Source organism: Lissotriton vulgaris, chromosome 1_2, assembly GCF_964263255.1.
Source record: "Lissotriton vulgaris chromosome 1_2, aLisVul1.2, whole genome shotgun sequence".
NCBI classification, from domain to species: Eukaryota; Metazoa; Chordata; class Amphibia; order Caudata; family Salamandridae; genus Lissotriton; species Lissotriton vulgaris.
The window spans coordinates 17,028,903-17,049,386 of record NC_141686.1 but is presented as its reverse complement, the minus strand read 5'-3'; the positions used below and the strand labels follow the sequence as shown (position 1 = coordinate 17,049,386).

The following is a 20,484-nucleotide window of genomic DNA, read 5'->3' as shown; positions in this document are numbered from 1 at the left end:
GAAAATTACGTGTTCTAGGGTATAATTTTACATCACAGTAACCATCACCCAGTGTTACAAAGAATAAAGTCCCCGAATAAACTCTAAAATTCATAACCTTGAGCGTGTCCAAGCACCGGGAAATTGTGAAAGCCCAAGAACAAAGATTATGTTAATGTTTGATTACTAAGATTTATGAAGTTAGTTTTTGTTAGTTGTTGTTACGAAGTTATAAACATAAAGTCACCTGAAAAGCAGTTGCCAAAATATACAACTTGGAAATTGGTCTGTAATCGTAATACAACGCGCAACTCTCTCTCTCTGTAAAGTAAAAAATTGAACATCAAATGTAACCACGCCTTTGAAATGAGCTCTAATCAAAACAAAAGATCACCCTATCACGACCATCATCTTAATATGAATGTATGACGTTACAATGCATACATTTACAACGCATGCCTTTATAACGCAGTTTTTACATCGCACCATCCTTTACAACGTACTCCATTACATCGCATGACACTACATCGCATTTTTTGAAACTACCTTATCAACGAATTCCTTTACATCACATTATACCTTTACAACGCATACCATTACATTGCATTTAAGGTAAGTGTTGGATAGTATAGGGGTTAAAATTACTATTCTAACTCCATGGGGTGCAACAGTACGGTAAGTGTTGGATAATGTAGGGGTAAAAATTACTATTCTAACTCTAGGGGGTGCAACAGTAGGGTAAGTGTTGGATATTGTAGGGGTAAAAATTACTACTCTAACTCTAGGGGGTGCAATGGTAGGGTAAGTGTTGGGTATTGTAGGGGTAAAAATTACTACTCTAACTCTAGGGGGTGCAACGGTAGGGTAAGTTTTGGATAGTGTAAGAGTACTATGCATTGTAATGGTATGCGTTGTAATACCTGCGTTGTAGTGACAGGCGATGTAGTGTCATGTGATGTAGTGCCATGCGTTGTAAAGCCTGCGTTGTAGTGACATGCGTTGTAAAGGATGTTGCGATGTAATGACTGCGTTGTTAGTGTAGTGCGATGTAATGGTTGCCTTGTAAAGGATGTTTCCCTCTTAATATATTATTCTCTAAAGATGTTTATACCAAACAATATATGTATATCTATTTAATCGTAGATTAACCCCTTGCGTGCTCGTGACGGAACCATTCCGTCATGAGCCACGGTGGGGCTGTGCTGGTGACGTAATGGTTCCGTCATGGCCCGGCCGCCGCGCCTGCGCGGCGCTAAATCCGTGCCTGCGCTGGATGTTTCATTAAGCGGGCGAGGCCGTGATGGAACCATTCCGTCACAAGCACAGCGCCACCGCGGCTCGTGACCGAGTGGTTCTGTCACGAGCATGGTGGCGCCGGGCGGCCCCCCTAGCGCAACGACGGAATTACCGCCGCGGCCAAGGGGTTAAATAGATATACATATATTGTTTGATATAAACATCTAAGATGTTTATACTAAAAAATATATACATAAATATATTTATATTATGTTTATGTTGGATAAATACACCTCATTGAATGTTTTGGATGTACGGACAAGGGAACTTTGCTGTACCGATTGAAGAAAACTTGATTCGAAGAGAAGAAGAATAAACGTATGGACATTGAAATATATTGTGATTTTACACATTTGTGTGCTCGGGGAGGGTTTTTCTTTTAATTTGTTATCCGCACATGCGGATAGAGGTAGTTTTGTTAGATAACGAACTCTTCTTCCCCTTAGAGCACCGGTATAGATAAATATTGATTTGACACTGTGACCCAGATATACAGTAGGGCCCCCTCTTGCCTACCTGGTTACCTAGCAATCAGTTTGTACCCTGGATAACCATGGTACCATATTCTGCGTAAAGCTTGTTTCCTTACAGAAACTCTGGCCCATTCTATTGTTTGATGCTGATTTGAATAATGCCATTTGATAAAGACCTGCTTTTGCATACCGCAAGGCAAGATAAATTCGGTATACAAAAATGAGTTGTCACTGCTCAAGCAAGAGCAAGACAACTGTAGAATAGTATACCAGAGAAGCTTGGTAATCATGCAAACATTGACAGGATAAAAAATGAATGTTAAACATGTCCAGTGAAGTCAATATAACCAACAATGACCTGTGAATGTGAATTTGTAGTTGTGTACACTGTTGAAAAATACATAGGAAGCACTATCACATATTTACTATCGCCAAAGTAAAGATTTGAATTCTCCAGCATCTTTGATCAATTACCAGTAAGACTTCTAGTACACAATAGTTAACAATTGTGTTGAATATCACAAACCAGATACAAGGAATCTGATCCACAATTTAATCTAGTAACCTGTGCAAAAGCTGAAGGCAGAAAAAAAGGCAAAAAGAACTTGAATACCAACTGAGTGCAAAGACCGGCTCAGAGTTCTCGATGGGCCGCAGTTTGATGCAAAACTACATGTGCATCTGTAATTAGACCAGGTATCAAGGATTTCATTGTCAAGTAAAACCGTTTTTATAAATTATTAGAACTTAGTAGGAAATTAAAACTTGACCATTAGAGTTACCTATTTATAAGCAAAGCGTCCACAAAGGGACACCAAATAACCATAAAATGGTTCACAGCCATACGTTTATTCGGAATTATAAAACCAAATTAACCCTCCTTCAAGTTAATAATTTCTTGTGTTACGTCTGGCTTTTGTCAATCATAAAAAGGGAACAAAAATGCTATTTAACTATTGATAAACATAATAAACAAAAATTGAGCAAATTAAATATTATGTTATATAGATTTGTATAGCACAGATTGCCACACTGATGCTATCCAGGCTCTGGGGCAGGAGCGAAGGTCCAGCGGTGCTCCTAGTTGAACAGCCAGGTCATCTGCTTTTTATGGAAGTTGAGTAGAGGATTCACGGTCCTGATGTGTAGAGGGAGTTCATTCTACCTTTTGTTGGCAATGAAGGAGACAGCCTGTCCCCCTGTCTTGCTTTTGTCGATGCGAGGGATTCTTGTGAGGGAGATAGAGGTGGAGCGCAGCTGTTGAAAGGGTTGGTAGAGTTACAGTCAGTCTTTGAGGTAGGCTGGTCCTGTGTTGTGGAGGGCTTTGTAGGAGTGGATGAGAAGTTTGAATTTTCAGCGCTTCTGGGTGGGTAGCCAGTGCAGGTCCATGAGGTTGGGGGCGATGTGCGTGCTTCTGGGGATGCCTAGGATGGGTCTGGCGGCAGTGTTCTGGGTGGTTTGGAGTAATTGAATGAGTTGTTAGGAGGTGCCGATATAGATTGCGTTTCCGTAGTCGAGTCTGCTGGTGATGAGGGCATGGGTGACTGTGCATCTTGTGTGATATGCATGATATAATTGAAAGTAAATATTACATAAATTAACAATTACGTAAAACCACTGGAGTGATTAAATATGGAATAGTTAATTATAATGGTAAGAATTTTTGAAGCACAATGAGCTTACTGCCACATTGTAGAAATCAATAGGAAGTGACAAAAGAAGACATGGCTTGCATTGATGTTTTGAGTGAATGATTACTGAGATATGACGTGGGACAATTAATTGAAGGGAATACAACTGAGAAATCCTACAACCTATTTAATATAGACACCAAAGAAATTAGTAACCACACAACATGATGGAACAGCTTAACTTTGAGTTGTTACCACATTAATACTGACACGTAGGTGCACATGAGACATTCTTCCGTTTTCTTTGAGCTAACCCAAGTCCAGATGAAGGCTCAGTAGGGCAAAAACAAGGCTGCTGTTCTTTTAAACTCACACGGCTTTAGCATTTTAACCATCATTCTTGTTTTTGAGGAATATAACCTTCATTTTCTGTAGAGTTCCCTCTCATCCCTGCCTGTGGTCGTTTACTGAACATATTTATGTAGTAATACAGTAGGTTCATCCTCCAAGGCTACCCCTGTTTACGCATGTGTCAGAATTACGAGTTTGAAGGTATTTAACGTTAACGTTGGGTTTGCTTTGAGCTAACCCAAGTCCAGATGAAGGCTCAGTAGGGCAAAAACAAGGCTGCTGTTCTTTTAAACTCACACGGCTTTAGCATTTTAACCATCATTCTTGTTTTTGAGGAATATAACCTACATTTTCTGTCGAGTTCCCTCTCATCCCTGCCTGTCAAGTTTACTGAACATATTTATGTAGTAATACAGTAGGTTCATCTTCCAAAGCTACCCCTGTTTACGCATGTGTCAGAATTATGAGTTTGAATGTATTTAACGCACCCGATAGTTATCTGGTGCATTAAATTGCTCTACCTTCGTGAAATTTTTGTGGGTCAAACCTGTCATGCTGATTTTGGATATTCCTGGGCAAAGTTTCTGGAGTTCCACTACGCAAAACTCTGCAAAGTGCAAAAAAAACCTCTGGCGTGCTACACGTAGCTCCGCAAGCGGCAGAGTGGGATAGATAAATGTCGGTTATGGTGATTCAGTTCCAGATGCTTCTCCGCACTGTGTAATAATCACGAACTTCACCATGCACAGTGCAAGCAGGTGCTGTTTCCTTTCTGCTTCTCAAGTCGATTTTTATCTGAGCTGAAGCTTTCTCAACGCGAACTGACTTTTTCAGAATACGAGCGGTTGTGAGCATACGCGACCACTAGCAATGAGAAATCTGACTGCCCTCTTTGAGAAATCTCGCTGGGAAGATCGCGAACAAGGAAAGATCTCACCGGGAGATAAATAGCATATTTGTAAAACACTAGGAAGTGTCTATTTTCTGGCATTGACTGTCCATGGAGTGAGTAAAATAATCCTTAGTGTGCAGCAGAACACAGGAGGGCCCAGGACACCCCAAAGCACAGCAACACTTTCTTTCAATGTTAGAGTTTGGCAGCACTCATTTTGAGGGACTAACATTTTTTTAAACGTGACAAACAGATTATAGTGTTCATCACAAGCCAGAAACCTGCCAAAATCTTCCATCATGGAGTCTAGCAGGATTAGGAAGTACAGATTTAAAGATTCTGGACAAGGTGTTTTGGCTAAGGAGGTAGGAAGACACCACAACAGTCTTATGGGCAATCTAATGATAAAGACCCCCACCAAAAACAAGAGCACAACTTTGGAAGAAATTATGACAAAATCAATGTTGTATCAGTATATCCATTTGATGTTCTGGACCCCAAAAAGAGGTTGCAAACCATGAAATGGCAGTTGCTAACCACAAGCATGAAAGCTTAGCATCTGGAATGGAATTTTGCCCCAGCTCAACCTCAGACTTTGGGAAGAACAAATTATGACCATTCTTACCATGTCTGGAGGGGATGGCATCAGTAGAGGTCAGAGGAATATCCCATAAGGGAAAGAGAGAAGTGATGGTGGTGTAGCTGCGTATAGGCATGTGCATTGTGAAAGTGAGTTTGCATCAGAGGATTGACGTCAACCCCAGTCAATGTGTGAATAGTAACCAACCTCCAATACTATGTTCACTACAATGTAAAAAAAGAGAGAGTAACGTTCCAATACCCACAATCCTTTTTCCAATTGCAGGGCTTATATTGTATTGTATTGTAATTGCATTTATATAGCACTTACTACCCCTGACGAGGCGTCGAAGCGCTTCTTCGGCGAGTAGCACGCTACTCCGGGACCCATATAGGATTAGATTTGAATTAGTATAGTGAAACATGCCTGTACATTTTAAGTGGTGGATAGGTTAGTCAGTTATTTGGATTTGGAATGATAGCAGAAGGATAGAGGAGGACAAAGGTTTGTATTTATATAGCGCTTGTTGACGCATGCTATTCAGAAAGCCTACAAAGGATTAGTGGTGAATTATTATAGTGAAATATGAAGTAATTTCAGTGGTGGATATTAGTCAGTTACTTGGAGTGAGAAGGATAGCAGAGGGATAAAAGTGGAAGAAAGATTTGCATTTGTATAGTACTTGTTACCCCTAATGGGTGTTAAATCGCTTCTCTGGCGAGTAGCATGCCACTCCGGAACCCATAAAGGATTACTGTTGAAAATTAGTATAGTAAAAAAAAATGAAGTAATTTTAGTAGTGGATATGTTATTCAGTTATTTGGGTAGTATATTAGTATAGTTTAATATGGAGTTTGAGAAGTGAACATGTTAGTCTGTTCATTTTGATTGAAAAGGATAGTGGAGGGATAAAAGAGTGAAAGATTTAAAAAAATTTTTTTTTTTTAGATCTTAGCAATAGGAGGAGGCTTTTGGATGAGTAAAAAGGAGTTTTTGGTATTGCTAAATGAGAAAAAGGGCAGCATTTGTGGCCCTAGTACCGACCAGTCTCGAACAGGCAACTACCCTTGTACTCTCCGCCCTTAACAGGCTCAAACAGGCAACTACCCTTGACCTCTCCGCCCTTAACATGCTCAAACAGGCAACTACCCTTGTCCTCTCCTCCCTTAGTCTCGAAGCCCGGGCTGAGACGCCCTAAGCCTGTTTTTTTTTATAGCCCTAGTAATCAGGTGACCCCTTCAGCCAATGGGAACCCTAGCCCTAACACTATCCAATCACAACACTAACCCTAAAATCTAGAACCAATAGGAGACCAGGGCCTTACTGCCAATCTTAGCCCTAGTCCAAGCACCCAATCAGTTCAAAAGCCCTGATCTCTATGTCCAATAAAGGCCTTAACCCTACCAGTAGTCCCAACCCAAGTCCAAGCAGCCAATGGTACAGGTAGCCCTAGTCCCTACTTCCAATTGAAAGCCTAACCCTACTCTTAGTCCCACAACTAGTCCAACAACCAATCACACCAGAAGCCCTAAATAGCTACTTCCAATTAAAGGTCTAACCCTGGCCCTAGTCTCACCCTACTCCCAACAACCAATAACATAGGAAGGCCTAGTCCCTACTTCCAATAGAAATCCTAACCCTAGCCCTAGTCCCAACCTTACAATGATTGAATCACAGACCCAGAAACCAATCAGAACCCTCAAATACCCAACCAATGAGGACATTAACCCTAACCCAATAGAAACACAAGATACAACCACCAATCAGTGTACACATGTGCCAACCACTGCAGACCATATAAGGTCCCAGCGACCTCAGACAAGGTTTGCTGGCCAGGGAGTTGGAAGCTGCTTCTCCTGTTCAGAATCTCCTAAGAGACAGACAGGCTCAATCCACACTTTGGACTTCTGCAGGTAAAGGCTTAACTAACTCCAAATCTAACAATACTGTTTGAATAAAACTGTACTCCCACTTCTGGCCAAAAAAACGAAGTGCACAGGCCCCAGTAAATACAGTTAAAACAGCTCACAGAAGCACCCTCTAACGTAGAATATCCCTGTTGCTGGGGGGTGAGGCAGGGGGGCTGGCCTCACTGGCTTGTGAACACAAAATGGTGGCTGGGGGTGCACTGTTTTAACACACAGGTCTTAGCACAGAGCAAAGGAGAAATTTGGAGGGAAAACAGATTAGTCACTAAGGAATGAGAGGGACAAACTACAGAGGTTGGACTGCAAATCCCACAATTCAACACGTTAAATGCAAGCAAACATGGGCAGGTTACACCACAAGTTTAAAACACAAAACAGGTGATAAAATAATCAATCACAGACAGGTCAAAAATGTTTAAACTGTAACAACCACATGCAAAGACAATAATCACATAAAGGGAAAATCGTTTTTTAAACAACTTTTGACATTCACTGTCACCTTTAGGTTGTGATGAGTGAGTTTTATATAAAAAATACATACTCCACTGTGCCAGAAGGCCTACCCAGTCCTCCTTAACCATCCACCCCATTAGTCTGAGGGACATAATAGCCATTACCATGTGTCTGCATGAAGCATGTGTTTACTGTAACAAAATGTTTGACGATATTTAACTGGATGTCATTCCCTGTTATATTTCGTTGTCTTTGTTGTTGCTGTTGAGGTTCATCTTCTTCTGTACTTTGTCCCCCGTTGGCAATGTGCTGAGGCATTGGTATGTGTCCCCTAATTGCAAAATTTTGAAGCATGACACATACCACTACAATATGGTGAACTTTACCATGTGTAATGTGAACCTCTAGAACAAGTTGAGACTTTGAGATGCAATCAACCTAAAATTACTTCTCCTCTGCCTCTGTTTATGTAGGTCTGGCCCTGTGTACAGGTGCGTAATTTTAGTTTTTAACTTCAAGAAGCAGATGGACTGTGTTTGTGTGCACTGTGGTGTTGTTTTTTAGCTTTCCCTTAATTCTCTGCACCTCAGGAACTTTTAGCACCTGCTTTTGACCTAAGGTATTTTTAGGAAGTAGTTTCCTTTGGCTTTCAGTCTTGTCTCATCTCATACTCGTAATTTCTGATTTGCCACATGCATAATATTTTGTATGTGGTACAGAACACATTTGATGAATGGTGCATGCTGTAAATAAAGCAGGTTGTATTTAGCGCATGCAATAATTATGCCTTTCAGTTTTTAACTTGTGATCGGAAGGGTTGGTAAATTCATTCAATCAATCAGTCAGAGATTTGTGAAGCACGCTTCTCACCCGTGAGGGTCTCGCTGGTGGGGGGAGGTCATGCAGCTCCGAGTCAGTCAAAGGGCCAGGTCTTGAGGCTTTTCTTGAAGGTGTGCAGAGTGGTGGAATGTCTGATGTCGAGCGGGAGTTCGTTCCAGGTCATAGCCTCGATGTAGGAGTAGGCTCTTCCACCCGCTTTGGCTCTACAGATGCACAGGGTTTCGGCGAGGGCAGCGGACCCGGAGGTTTCTCTTAGGTGCGTGGAAGGAGACTCTTTCGTTAAGGTATTGGGGTCTGGTGTTGTGGAGGGATTTGTAGGCATGAGTGAGTACCTTGAAGGTGACTCTCTCCTCGACGGGGAGCCAGTGGACGTCTCGTAGGTGCTGGGTGATGTGTTTGTGTTGTGGGATGCAGAGGACGAGCCTAGCAGCGGTGTTCTGGGTGGTCTGGAGTTACCGGAGCAGGGATTTGTTTATACCGGCATTGAGGGCACTTCCGTAGTCCAGTCGGCTGGTTATGAGTGCGTGGGTGACGTTCTTTCTAGATTCGGGGGTATTCACTCGAAAGTCTTGTGAAGGATGCGGAGGGTGTTAAAGCACAAGGAGGAGACGGCATTGATCTGTCAGGTCATGGTGAGGGAGGAGTCGAGTATGATGCTGAGGTTCCGGGTGTGGTCCTTGAGAGTCAGGGGGCTGCGATGCGAGGGCGGGGGGCCACCAGGTGTTGTCCCATGCTGATGGGGTGGGTCCCCCTTTTCATTCACTGTTGGTATGTAATTACCTCTATGCCTAACTCATAATCCAGGCCAAACACATTTATTTACATTTGGGCAAGGACTGGTAGGACAGTATATGGATAACTCGAACTTTGCTCTCATTGACAATTGTTCCTTGAGAAAATACATCCCAGTTATTCACAGCTACTCATCTGTAATTCCATGTATCCTGTTTAGAAGGTAACCGTTGATTATTTACAATGTATTTTGTTGGCACAAAACTACAGGTGCACTACTTTTTCACATTTGTTTGCTGAAATAGTGTTTGTTGAATGATTTATTCCTCCCTTTTTGGGGGAAAAGGTCCCAAACACGAAACACCATCTTCTGTACCTTCCTTCACTTATTGCCTTCCTACGGCTAGACTCAGGCTTGAGGAGGATGCAGAAAGGTGATTCATCTGGTTCCCACTGCAGCGGGTCAGTCTGGGCATGTGTCGTAAGCAGCATCCTCATGAGGCCTATCTTTGGTTTCCCGACATTGTATCATCGATTGGTAGAGACAGGAGAAATACATTGGCCAAGTTGAGTATTAAGATTTAAACTGGAGTAACAAATATCATTACATTTATTCAGGTTTTGGGGAAGAGGCACATAACGTTTCGCACAGGCATTACTACCCCACTTTTTTTTAATTTAACTTATATTTTTCTTCATAACAATGATTTTTTTTCATAGGTTCTTTGCTGAATACATAAAATAATGCTATACTGCTTCAGAACTCTAACCTGCAATCCATATTAATTTTAATATTTTTTCCCAACCCTATTAATATAGGAAAGATCTAAACTAGAAAGTGAATTGGCAAATCATGAATCTCAGATTGAAATGCTTAGAGGAGGAGTGGCTGAACGAGCAGTGCGGATAGAAGAACTGCAAATGAAAATTAATAAGGTGATTTACTATTTTTTTGTTTGCACACTGGTGTACATGAGACTTTAGCAAATAAAGATTATAAAAGTTTGGCACCAAAATATTAAGTTGCATAAAACATTCTTTCTGTTGTCTTTCCTACTTTGTTTAATCCAGTTAAGTCTGAGCTGTTATCCAGTATTAGGGGTGTCTTTCATAGATTCACATGCCTGAATCATTCCCCGTCATCGAGACGGGAGCCTCCGGTACATAAAAAAGTAATGTCCTATAGACATACTTAGAGAAAAATAGGCCTAAGGGCCTCACCTTAGTAGCCTATACTTGTCCTTATGTAAAAAGGACCAAACTCTTAGAGTCAGCCAATCAGCTATCACCTCCCTCTAGAACCTTCCTGGCAGGAGCCTCACTCTCTCAGATTTTCTACCGCACGTTGTGCTAGGGAGTCTCCAGCCTGAGTTCTCCTCAGGATCTCTTCAAACAAACTTTTTCACCTTTAAAAGTGAGTTCTGCCTTCAAAGTCTTGAACAGGACTGCGTCAAGCTTCTTATCACTGCAGTAAGTGTTTAAGTCTTCAAATTCTGGAATGTCTGAGACCCAGAAGAAAGCCCTCTTCAGGGCCTGCTCTTCATGTGGGAAGAAAAAACTTCATTCTGATGACAAGCATGACCTGTGCTTGTATTGCCTCTATCCGGACCACATATCTAAGGACTGTAAAATTTGTAGGTCTTTTCCTCACAAAGCGCAGAGGGACAGAGAAGGCCGACTGCTCATCTGGCTTGACAGACTAAATGAGCGAGATAATGTGGAATCCTCGGAGGGGAGCTTTTCAATGGCCTCAGAAGCCTCACTGAAGAGACCAAGGGTGGCCCCTCAGACAATCCTCCTATGAAGGCACAAAAGAAGTCTTCAGAGGCAAGATCCACTAAATCTACATTGTCTTTAAAGGATTCTCAGACCTCTAAGAAGCCTACACAGTCGACCAGCAAACTTGCGATTTCCTCCCAGGCGCAAAAAGGTGTCATGGCGCCTGTTTATGTCTCCACAGCGACGACGACTGTGTCAACGACGACGGCGTCGTCGGCGGTCTTCTCATCGACGACGACCACTCCATCGTCGACAGCAGGTAAACCTATCCCATCTATAATACTGCTGGAACCGTCGACGACGTCCAAGACCTCGTCGACGACAAAGATTGTCTCGTCGACGTCGTCGATGAAGAGCCTCCCGTCGACGGGGGCGTCGACGATGAAGCCGTCGACGACGAAGCCGTCAACGACGAGCGCATCGACGACGAGCGCGTCGTCGACGAGAACATCGACGACGAGGGAATCGTCGACGAGAAAAATTTCGTCTACAGAGGAACCGTCGACGAGGATCATGCCTTCGACGAGGGTACCGTCGACGGGGGAATCATCGCCGACATTGACTATCACTGAGCCGTGGAAGAAGTCCAAGCTCATAGAAATGTAATCTTTGACCCTGCCACCGTCAACAACACCGGAGACGACAGCGGGGGCTCCTGCAAAAGGTTCTGCGTCTGGCAAACTGGCCAAGAAGCAGATTACACCGGAGACAACGTCACCAAGTAAAGTGCAAAGTCATCTGCCTACAGACATTCTCCAGAGTGAGGAGTCTGAAGAGGAACTCATGGATCAAGCAACGTCCCCTTCTGACCTTCACGTAAAATGTCAAAGAACGGACGAGGAACAGGATGAGATTAGCTACCAGGAGCATTCTTTCCAAGCTCATGTTCGCACAGAGGTCACCCCAATGGTATGCCTTCCTGTTTCAATTGTGAATGACCTTAAATACCTTATACAGGACTACAAGGACTACAAGCAACGTTTCCCTGAAACACCGGCAAGTGAGATAGGGGGCCCGACACCTGCGACAAATACACCAGCGACGGCCCCAAAGGAAACTCGTCCGACGACTCAGGTCCGCCATGAGGCAGTGCCACCTCACTTGATAGACTCATCAGAGGATGAACAAGAAGAATTGGAAGAGGGGGAAGTGCATGACACCCAGACGGATCCCGATGAGGATGATGAGTATGTGGCATCTTCCCCTTCCCCCAACCGCGACAAGCAGATTCTCCGCCAGTGGATATTGGGGGTTTCCATAGAATAGTGGAACGAGCGGCGAAGAGATTTCATATGGTAATGGAATCAACGGAAACAGAATGCTTCTTACATGACTTCAAGGAGCAAGCAAGGAAAACGACAAAGTCTATCCCGATGATAGAATTTCTCTGGGACCAGGGAAAGAAACTGATGCAGACGCCGGCCTCTTTACCTGCGGTGGTTCCGCGCCTAGATAAAAAATACAAGGCCCCAACCACAGCACCGACTTGCCTTAATGGACACCCGAAACCGGATTCGGTCGTAACACAGGCGGCCCAAAAGAATTCTCGCAACCCTTCCTCTCCTCTGTCAGCCCCACCGGACAGGGAAGGCAGGAAGTTGGACACAATCGGCAAAAGGTTTTCAACTACATCGGCCATGACCATCAAGATAGCCAACTCCATAGCCCTGTTGGGGCGTTATAACCGCCAGCTTTGGGAAGATATCGTCCCATATATAGCGGAACTGCCGAACGCAGTCCAGGAGGAGGTTAAAGCTCTGCTTACAGAGGGTCAAACCTCGGCAGCTGAGATTATTGATTGTGCCATAGATGTCTCCATGACGGGCTTCCGGCAACTAGCGGGGGCAGCCGTCCTGCGCCGCCAGGGATAGCTGAAGGCAACATCATTCAGGCAAGAAGTGCAGACGAGAGTGCTGGGCATGCCCTTCAATGGCCAGCATCTGTTCGGAGACAAAATTGACGAAGCGCTCCAAACTATCAAAAAGGACACAGATACTGCTAGAGCACTTGGTACTTTGCAGGCAAGGAACCAGTCCTTTCGAGGCAACAGATCCAGAGTTCAGTCCTCTTACAGGGGATCCTATCAAAACAGGTCTTCGTATTCCTACCAGAATAAAACCCAGTACCAGCAGAAACAGCAACAAGGTCGTCAGACCTCTTATGGAAGATCACACTTCAGAGGTAAAAACCAGAGAAGGGGCACTGGCGGACGCCAGTGACCAATGACCCCAGCCAGTCCAGCAACTATATCCCTCATTAAAAATTGGAGGAAAGTTGACCCATTTCCAACACAATTGGCATCTCATCACCACAGACCGGTGGGTCCTACAATTAATAAGATTCGGCCATTCCTTGGAATTCACCACCATCCCTCCTGCGACCCCTCCACACAAGCTTCCGCACAAACACCTGTGCCTGCTGCTCCAGGAAATATCTGCGATGTTAAAGAAAGGAGCGATCGAACGAGTTCATCCGTCTCAAAGAGGGAAAGGATTCTATTCCCGCTTCTTTCTTATACGCAAGAAGGAGAAGAAGTGGAAGCCCATACTAGACCTCAGGGCACTCAACTCTTTCCTGAAGAGCCAGTCGTTCAGGATGGCGACGATCCAAGAAATACTAGGCATACTGGAAAAAGGAGATTTTATGACATTCTTGGACCTCCAGGATGCCTACTACCACATCCCGATACTCAGGGTACACAGAAAATACCTGAGATTCGAGGTAGCAGGACAACACTATCAATTCGCAGTCCTGCCGTTTGGCCTCAAATCCGCACCGCGGATTTTTACCAAGTGCCTTTCACCTGTAGCAGCTTTCCTGCGTCAAATGGGTCACCAAGTCTTCCCCTACCTCGACGACTGGCTGGTGAAGGCACCTTCAGCTGCAGGCGCGACCGAATCTACCAACGCCTGCACCACTCTCTTTCGGTCATGACCCCAACAAGAAACATCACCTTCCTCGGGAGACCTTGAACACGGAATGCGCAAGGGCATTTCCTTCAAAGGACAGAAAAAACAAGATAATATCTCTGGCCACGGCTGTGGCATCAAGGAAGTCCTTAAGAGTAAGAACCTTCAAGTCACTCCTAGGAATGATGTCTTCTTGTATACTCCTCATCCCTCACTGCAGGCTCAGGATGCCCCCACTACAAGAGGCCCTCACGAACCAATGGACGCACAGTACAGGTTCTTTCGAGGACATTGTAAAAATAACACCTCTAATATCCAAGAGCCTGGTATGGTGGAAAACCCACAAGAATCTGTCTGTAGGACTGCCATTCCTGCTTCCAGCAACACCTCTGGTAATCACCACGGATGCATCCCTGGAAGGCTGGGGAGCGGTCCTCCAGGACCTCCAAATAAGCGGCAAATGGTCAAATCAGGAGAAGCTCCTCCATATCAACCTCCTAGAGCTGAGGGCTGTGTATTTGGCACTACAAGCCTTTTTGCCACGAATCCAGACCTCCCAGGTGCTCGTCAGAACGGACAACACCACGCCGATGCACTATCTCAACAAACAGGGGGGAACGCGCTCGCTCACTCTATCACGCGAGTCGCAAAAGATCTGGAACTGGCTTGTACTACATGGAATCACGCTCAGGGCGGACTATGTCCCAGGCAAGGACAACACCATTGTGGACGCCCTAAGCAGGCAGAAATCCCTCTCCCACGAATGGGAACTCGACAGGAGTACGCTGGATCACATATTCTCGGAATGGGGGATCCCAGGAATAGACCTGTTTGCCACCAAGGAGAACGCCAAATGCCCAAACTATGCAAGCTGGCGTCCCCATCCTAGGTCACTCGGAAATGCTTTTTCCATAGGTTGGTTCAGCGTATTTGCGTACGCTTTTCCACCATTTCCGATGATTCCCAGGGTTCTCAGAAAGATGAGGGCGGAACCCTGTACCCTGATCCTGATTGCCCCGTTCTGGCCAAGGCAGCACTGGTTCTCGGATCTTCATCGCCTCTCCATCAGGACACCGATTCGTCTGAAGCAGCCCCCGAACCTGTTGACGATGTCCAAAGGGCAGGTGCAACACCCGAACCTGCAATTGCTCAGGTTATCGGCCTGGCTCCTGAGCACAGAGAGTTCTGTCATCTAAACATCCCACAGGACTGCAGGGGGGTGCTGGCAAAAGCAAGGGCGGACAGTACCAACAAAACGTACTCCCTCAAATGGAAACGATTCTGCATGTGGTGTTTAGAGAAAGGCCTGAGACCACTCCTTATCACACCCGAACAGATATTGCCATATCTTCTACACTTGGCACAGTCAGGATTGGCTCACGAATCCATAAAGGTGCATCTGGCAGCCATTTCACGATTTACCAGGACCTACAAGGGACCCTCCCTCTGGTCTAATAGACTTATCAAGCAATTCTTAAAAGGACTGTATAGATCCTTCCCAAGGCCTAGAAGGATTCCACCAGCGTGGCACCTCAATTTAGTCCTTAACCAACTCATGAGACACCCTTTTGAGCCCATTCACAGAGCATCCATCAAGTACATCTCATGGAAGACGGCTTTGCTGCTCGCTCTAACATCTGCCCGAAGAGTCAGCGAGCTACAGGCTCTATCCATTCAGGAACCCTTCATGCAGTTCAAGCAGGACAGGGTGGTGCTGAGGACAAATCCAAAATTCATACCGAAAGTGCCTTCAGACTTTCACCTTAATGAGCCAATGGTTCTACGTTCCTTCTTTGCGAACCCTACAACCGCAGCGGTAAGGACGCTACACTCCTTAGACCTCAAAAGGTGTCTGAAGTTTTACATTGATAAAACAAAGGGCTTCAGAAAGTCGTCACAACTATTTCTGGCCTACAGTAGGCCAAGGATGGGTATGCCTCTAACGAAACAGAGCATCTCAAGGTGGATCTCCTCGGCGATTGCATTCTGCCATGACAGGGCCGGACGGCCTTTGGGTGCTAATGTTCAAGCCCATTCCACCAGAGCAATGTCAACATCAGCAGCACTGTTCGCTGGAGTGCCGATACTGGACATATGTAGAGCAGCGACGTGGAAGTCCCCGCACACCTTCTCCAGACACTACTGCCTGGATGCTGAGCTTATGAAGGATGCAGCAGTGGGCCAGGCAGTGCTACGCCATCTGTTCCAGTGAGGTGAGCCTTCCAACATCCCGCCATCCTGGTATGCACATCTCTTTCTATTATGATTTGTTGATGTATGCTAATGTTTCAAAGTCACAGGGTAAGATGTGTATTCTCTGAAATGACTATATGGCATGGTTACATCAGAAATGTGCATAGTGTATTGCTAACTACTCTGATTCAGGCATGTGAATCTATGAAACACACCCCTAATACTGGATAAGAAACGCGTTACTTACCTGTAACAGCAGTTATCCAGTATTGGTGTCTTTCATAGATTCACATGCAACCCTCCCGCCTCCCCTGGAAGGACTCACGTTCTCCATACCTGTATTACGCCTACCTAGCTGGGTGCGTACGAAAATCTGAGAGACTGAGGCTCCTGCCAGGAAGGTTCTAGAGGGAGGTGATAGCTGATTGGCTGACTCTAAGAGTTTGGTCCTTTTTACATAAGGACAAGTATAGGCTACTAAGGTGAGGTCCTTAGGCCTATTTTTCTCTATGTATGTCTATAGGACATTACTTTTTTATGTACCGGAGGCTCCCGTCTCGACGACGGGGAATGATTCAGGCATGTGAATCTATGAAAGACACCAATACTGGATAACTGCTGTTACAGGTAAGTAACGCGTTTCTTCTTAATTTACAAGCTTTGCTCCCTACCAGGAGTAACCTTTTTCTGAAAAATAGAATGCACCAAGTTACTATATGCTCAGTACCTACATTTATGCTGCTCTTTGAAAATGACAAATTACTTGTAATGAATTTCTCCATTTCTTCCACAGTCTTCACTTTCATAATCACTGAATTTAAATTTGAATTTTATTACATTTGCATAGCTACTTAAAACCAATGCTCTTTGAAAATGACATTACTTGTAATGAATTTCTCCATTTCTTCCAGTCTTCACTTTCATAATCTTTGAATTTGAATTTTATTACATTTGCATAGTTACTTAAAAACATTGCAATGCGAATTTCAGATAATACAATAAAATCATAAGATAATGATTACAGATGTGCAAAATGTATGTATCCTTAAAAGCTTATGTAAATTATGTGTTCTGCCTGGCTTCATAACTCTGTCTCGGCAGTGCTATTATCCAAAAGGAGACGTTATTGAGAGTCCAGTCCAAGTGCTTATATGGAGGTTTCCCAAGTCGACCCAAGGCATGCCAAAACTGCTTGTCTCCTTGAGTGAATTAATTTGGTCTTGGGGGACGGAAGGTGATTCTCTTGTTGACCGGGAGCCAGTGCAGGTCTCTCAGGTGTCCGTAGATGTGGCTGTGTCGGGGGATGTCGAGGATGAGTCTTGCTGAGGCGTTCTGGATCCGCTGGAGTCTCTTCTGGAGCTTGGCGGTGGTTCCGGCGTAGAGGGCGTTGCCGTAGTCCAGTCGGCTGGTGACGAGGGCCTGGGTGACCGTCTTCCTGGTCTCGGTGGGGATCCACCGGAAGATCTTACGTAGCATGCGTAGGATGTTGAAGCAAGACGAGGAGACGGCGTTGACTTGTCTGGTCATGGAGAGGGAGGAGTCCAGGATGAAGCCCAGGTTGCGAGTGTGGTCTGTTGGTTTGGGTGCGCTGCCCAGGGCGGGGGGCCACCAGGAGTCGTCCCAGGCGGAGGGCGAGGAGCCCAGGATGAGAACTTCCGTCTTGTCTTAGTTCAGTTTCAGGCGGCTGTTCATCATCCACTCGGCTACGTCTTTCATCCCTTCGTGTAGGTTGGTTCTGGCGGTGGCGGGGTCGTTGGTGAGGGAGAGGATCAGCTGGGTGTCGTCGGCGTAGGAGATGATGTTGAGGTTGCGTTGGCGTGCGATGGCCGCAGGGGGGCTCATGTAGACATTGAAGAGGGTGGGGCTGAGCGAGGAGCCTTGAGGAACGCCGCAGGTGACTTCGGTGGCTTCTGATCTGAACGGGGGTAGGCCGACTCTCTGTGTCCTTCCGGCGAGGAAGGAGATGATCCATTCTAGTGCTTTCTCCTGGATTCCGACGTTGCTGAGGCGCTGCACTAGGGTGCGGTGGCAGACAGTGTCGAACGCCGCGGAGAGGTCCAGGAGGATGAGGGCCGCTGTTTCCCCGTTGTCCAGCAGGGCTCGGATGTCGTCCGTGGCTGCGATGAGGGCGGTCTCGGTGCTGTGGTTGGCCCGAAAGCCAGACTGCAAGAGGTCGAGGGATCCGTTTGTCTCGAGATAGGCGGCCAGCTGCTTGTTGACGGTCTTCTCGATGACTTTGGCCGGAAACGGGAGGAGCGAGATGGGGCGGTAGTTTTTTTTTTTTTTTTTTAAACTTTATTTTTGGTGGCGAAGAAAATAAAGAGGCACAAATTATACAAGTAAAAAAGCAGTTAACACTTTCGGACCAAGAAGGTCAGATCCAAAAAGGAGGAACACAGCCAGGTGCGGCCCACATCCCGGGGGCAGGGCGGCACCTCGTTAAACCTGCAAAACAATGAAGGGAATTGCTCTTGTGCTCCCAGGATCCCCTGGTCAATATCAATACCTTCGCCAATTTTCTTACATGGTGCTATACCAATCCAAACAAAAACATAACAAACACAAGAACCCCATGAATGGCATTTGTGGCATTGATGCAATCACATAAGGAGAGGTAGGCGAGGGCCTACTACAGAGCGGTCCTCATAGTAGAACGTGGTCAATGGTAATCACAATGATCAACAAGCGTACGCAACAAGGAACATCGGCATGGCCCAGGGGACTGCTACACCACCTCAGGACATTACACCCCGGGTCCCTCCTCACCATCATCAGACTCCGAGGAAGCGGAGGAAAACAGCTACGCGCTAGTAGCGTCTGAGTCATCCTCCTCCATCCCCTCGATACACATGGCCCTCCAAGCGAGTAAGTCCTCCTGGAGTTTCCCATCCCTGCGTGTGCTCTGCATATGTGTCTCCTCCGCTAGGGCCCATTCCCTAGCGTCCCGCAACCAACTAGAGATTTCAGGCGCCCTCTGTCCCATCCAAGTAATGGCCACCCGCCTGCGCGCCAGAACCAACAGGAGTTGCAGTAATTTGTAGGACAGACCCTTCTTCCTGGGTTTGGGCACCAGCGCCAGCAGACAGTGAAGCGGCTCCAGTCGGATCGCAAGGTGTGTAATCCGGGTAATATGTGCCACCACCTCCACCCAAAAGTCATGTACTAGGGGGCATTCCCAGGCCAGGTGAAGGAATCCCGCCCGTTCAGCCCTACACCTCGGGCAATTATGGCTCCTGTCTGAGGAGATACGGTGGAGGGAGGAAGGCGTCACATATGTGCGATGGAGGAAATTAAAATGTATCAATTTGAAACGCGCATTACAAGAGACTTTACGAGTTGGGGCGGTAGTTTTTTAGTTCGGTGGGGTCCGCTGATGGTTTCTTCAGTAGAGCGCTGAGTTCGGCGTGCTTCCAGCTCTCCGGGAAGGTGGCGGTGTCAAAGGAGGTGTTGATGATGTCACGCAGATGGGTGCGATGACAGCGTCGGCTTTGTTGAAGACGTGGTGAGGGCAGGGGTCGGTTGGAGATCCGGAGTGGATGGAGTTCATCGTACGGATGGTGTCTTCGGTGGTGATCGGGGTCCAGGCGCAGACGGCGGTGGTGAGGGGGCGTTGGTGCGGTCGTGGGGTGCGTCGGTTGTGTGCTGAAGCTGTTGTGTATGTCTGCGCTCTTGTTGTGAAAGTAGGAGGCGAGGGAGTTGCAGAGGTCTTGAGATGGGGTGATGTCGTTGTTTCCGGCGTTGGGGTTGGAGAGCTCTTTGACGATGTTGAAGAGTTCCTTGCTGTTGTGTGCGTTGTTGTCCAGTCGTGCCTTGAATGCAGTTTTCTTGGTGGCGTGAATCAGTTGGTGGTGTTTTCGGGTGGCGAGCTTGAGGGTGGTCATTTGGTCTGGTGTCGAGTCTTTGCGCCATGCTTTCTCGAGGGTTCGACAGTTCTTCATGGAGCTCTTGAGTTCGTCTGTGAACCTGGATGCTTTCTTGCTGCCGGGTCTGCTGAGAGGGGTCCTCAGTGGGGCGAGGTCGTCTGCGCAGTTGCTGATCCACTTCGTGAGGTTGTTGGCGGCCTGGCTGGGGTTCGCTGAGCTGGTGGGTGGGTGCTGGCTCAGGGATGCGGCGAGCTGGTCGGCTGTGATCTTGTTCCAGCTTCTGCATGCAACCTGTTGCTGGTGGTGGTGGATCGTGGTTCTTCTGAAGCTGAAGTGGACGCTGAAGTGGACGCAGCTGTGGTCCGTCCAGTGGAGTCCCAATGTTCAACCATTGGGCTTTAACAGATAATATATGCTTGCGTATAATCACTGAAATATTTTGTACTGCTACTTAGCACTATCTATCCTACTCTACCTAGGGTGGGTGAATCTGCCAGAATCCCTGTCGGGTGATCTAACTCCCCGTTACCTGTGGGTAAGAGTTATCAGGGTGCTCATCTCTGTAGAGAGCTGTGCATGCAGTAC

The 20,484-nt window shown here is 46.1% G+C and overlaps 1 protein-coding gene across 1 annotated transcript in view; it reads left to right on the top strand.

Moving 5' to 3' along the window:
• SMC1B (structural maintenance of chromosomes 1B) overlaps positions 1–20,484 on the top strand; it is a 2,420,665-nt gene that overhangs the window by 1,460,424 nt on the left and 939,757 nt on the right. The window contains exon 14 of the mRNA XM_086952745.1: positions 9,975–10,091. Within this exon, the coding sequence (XP_086808871.1) occupies positions 9,975–10,091 (117 nt within the window). The remainder of the gene's footprint in view (positions 1–9,974; positions 10,092–20,484) is intronic.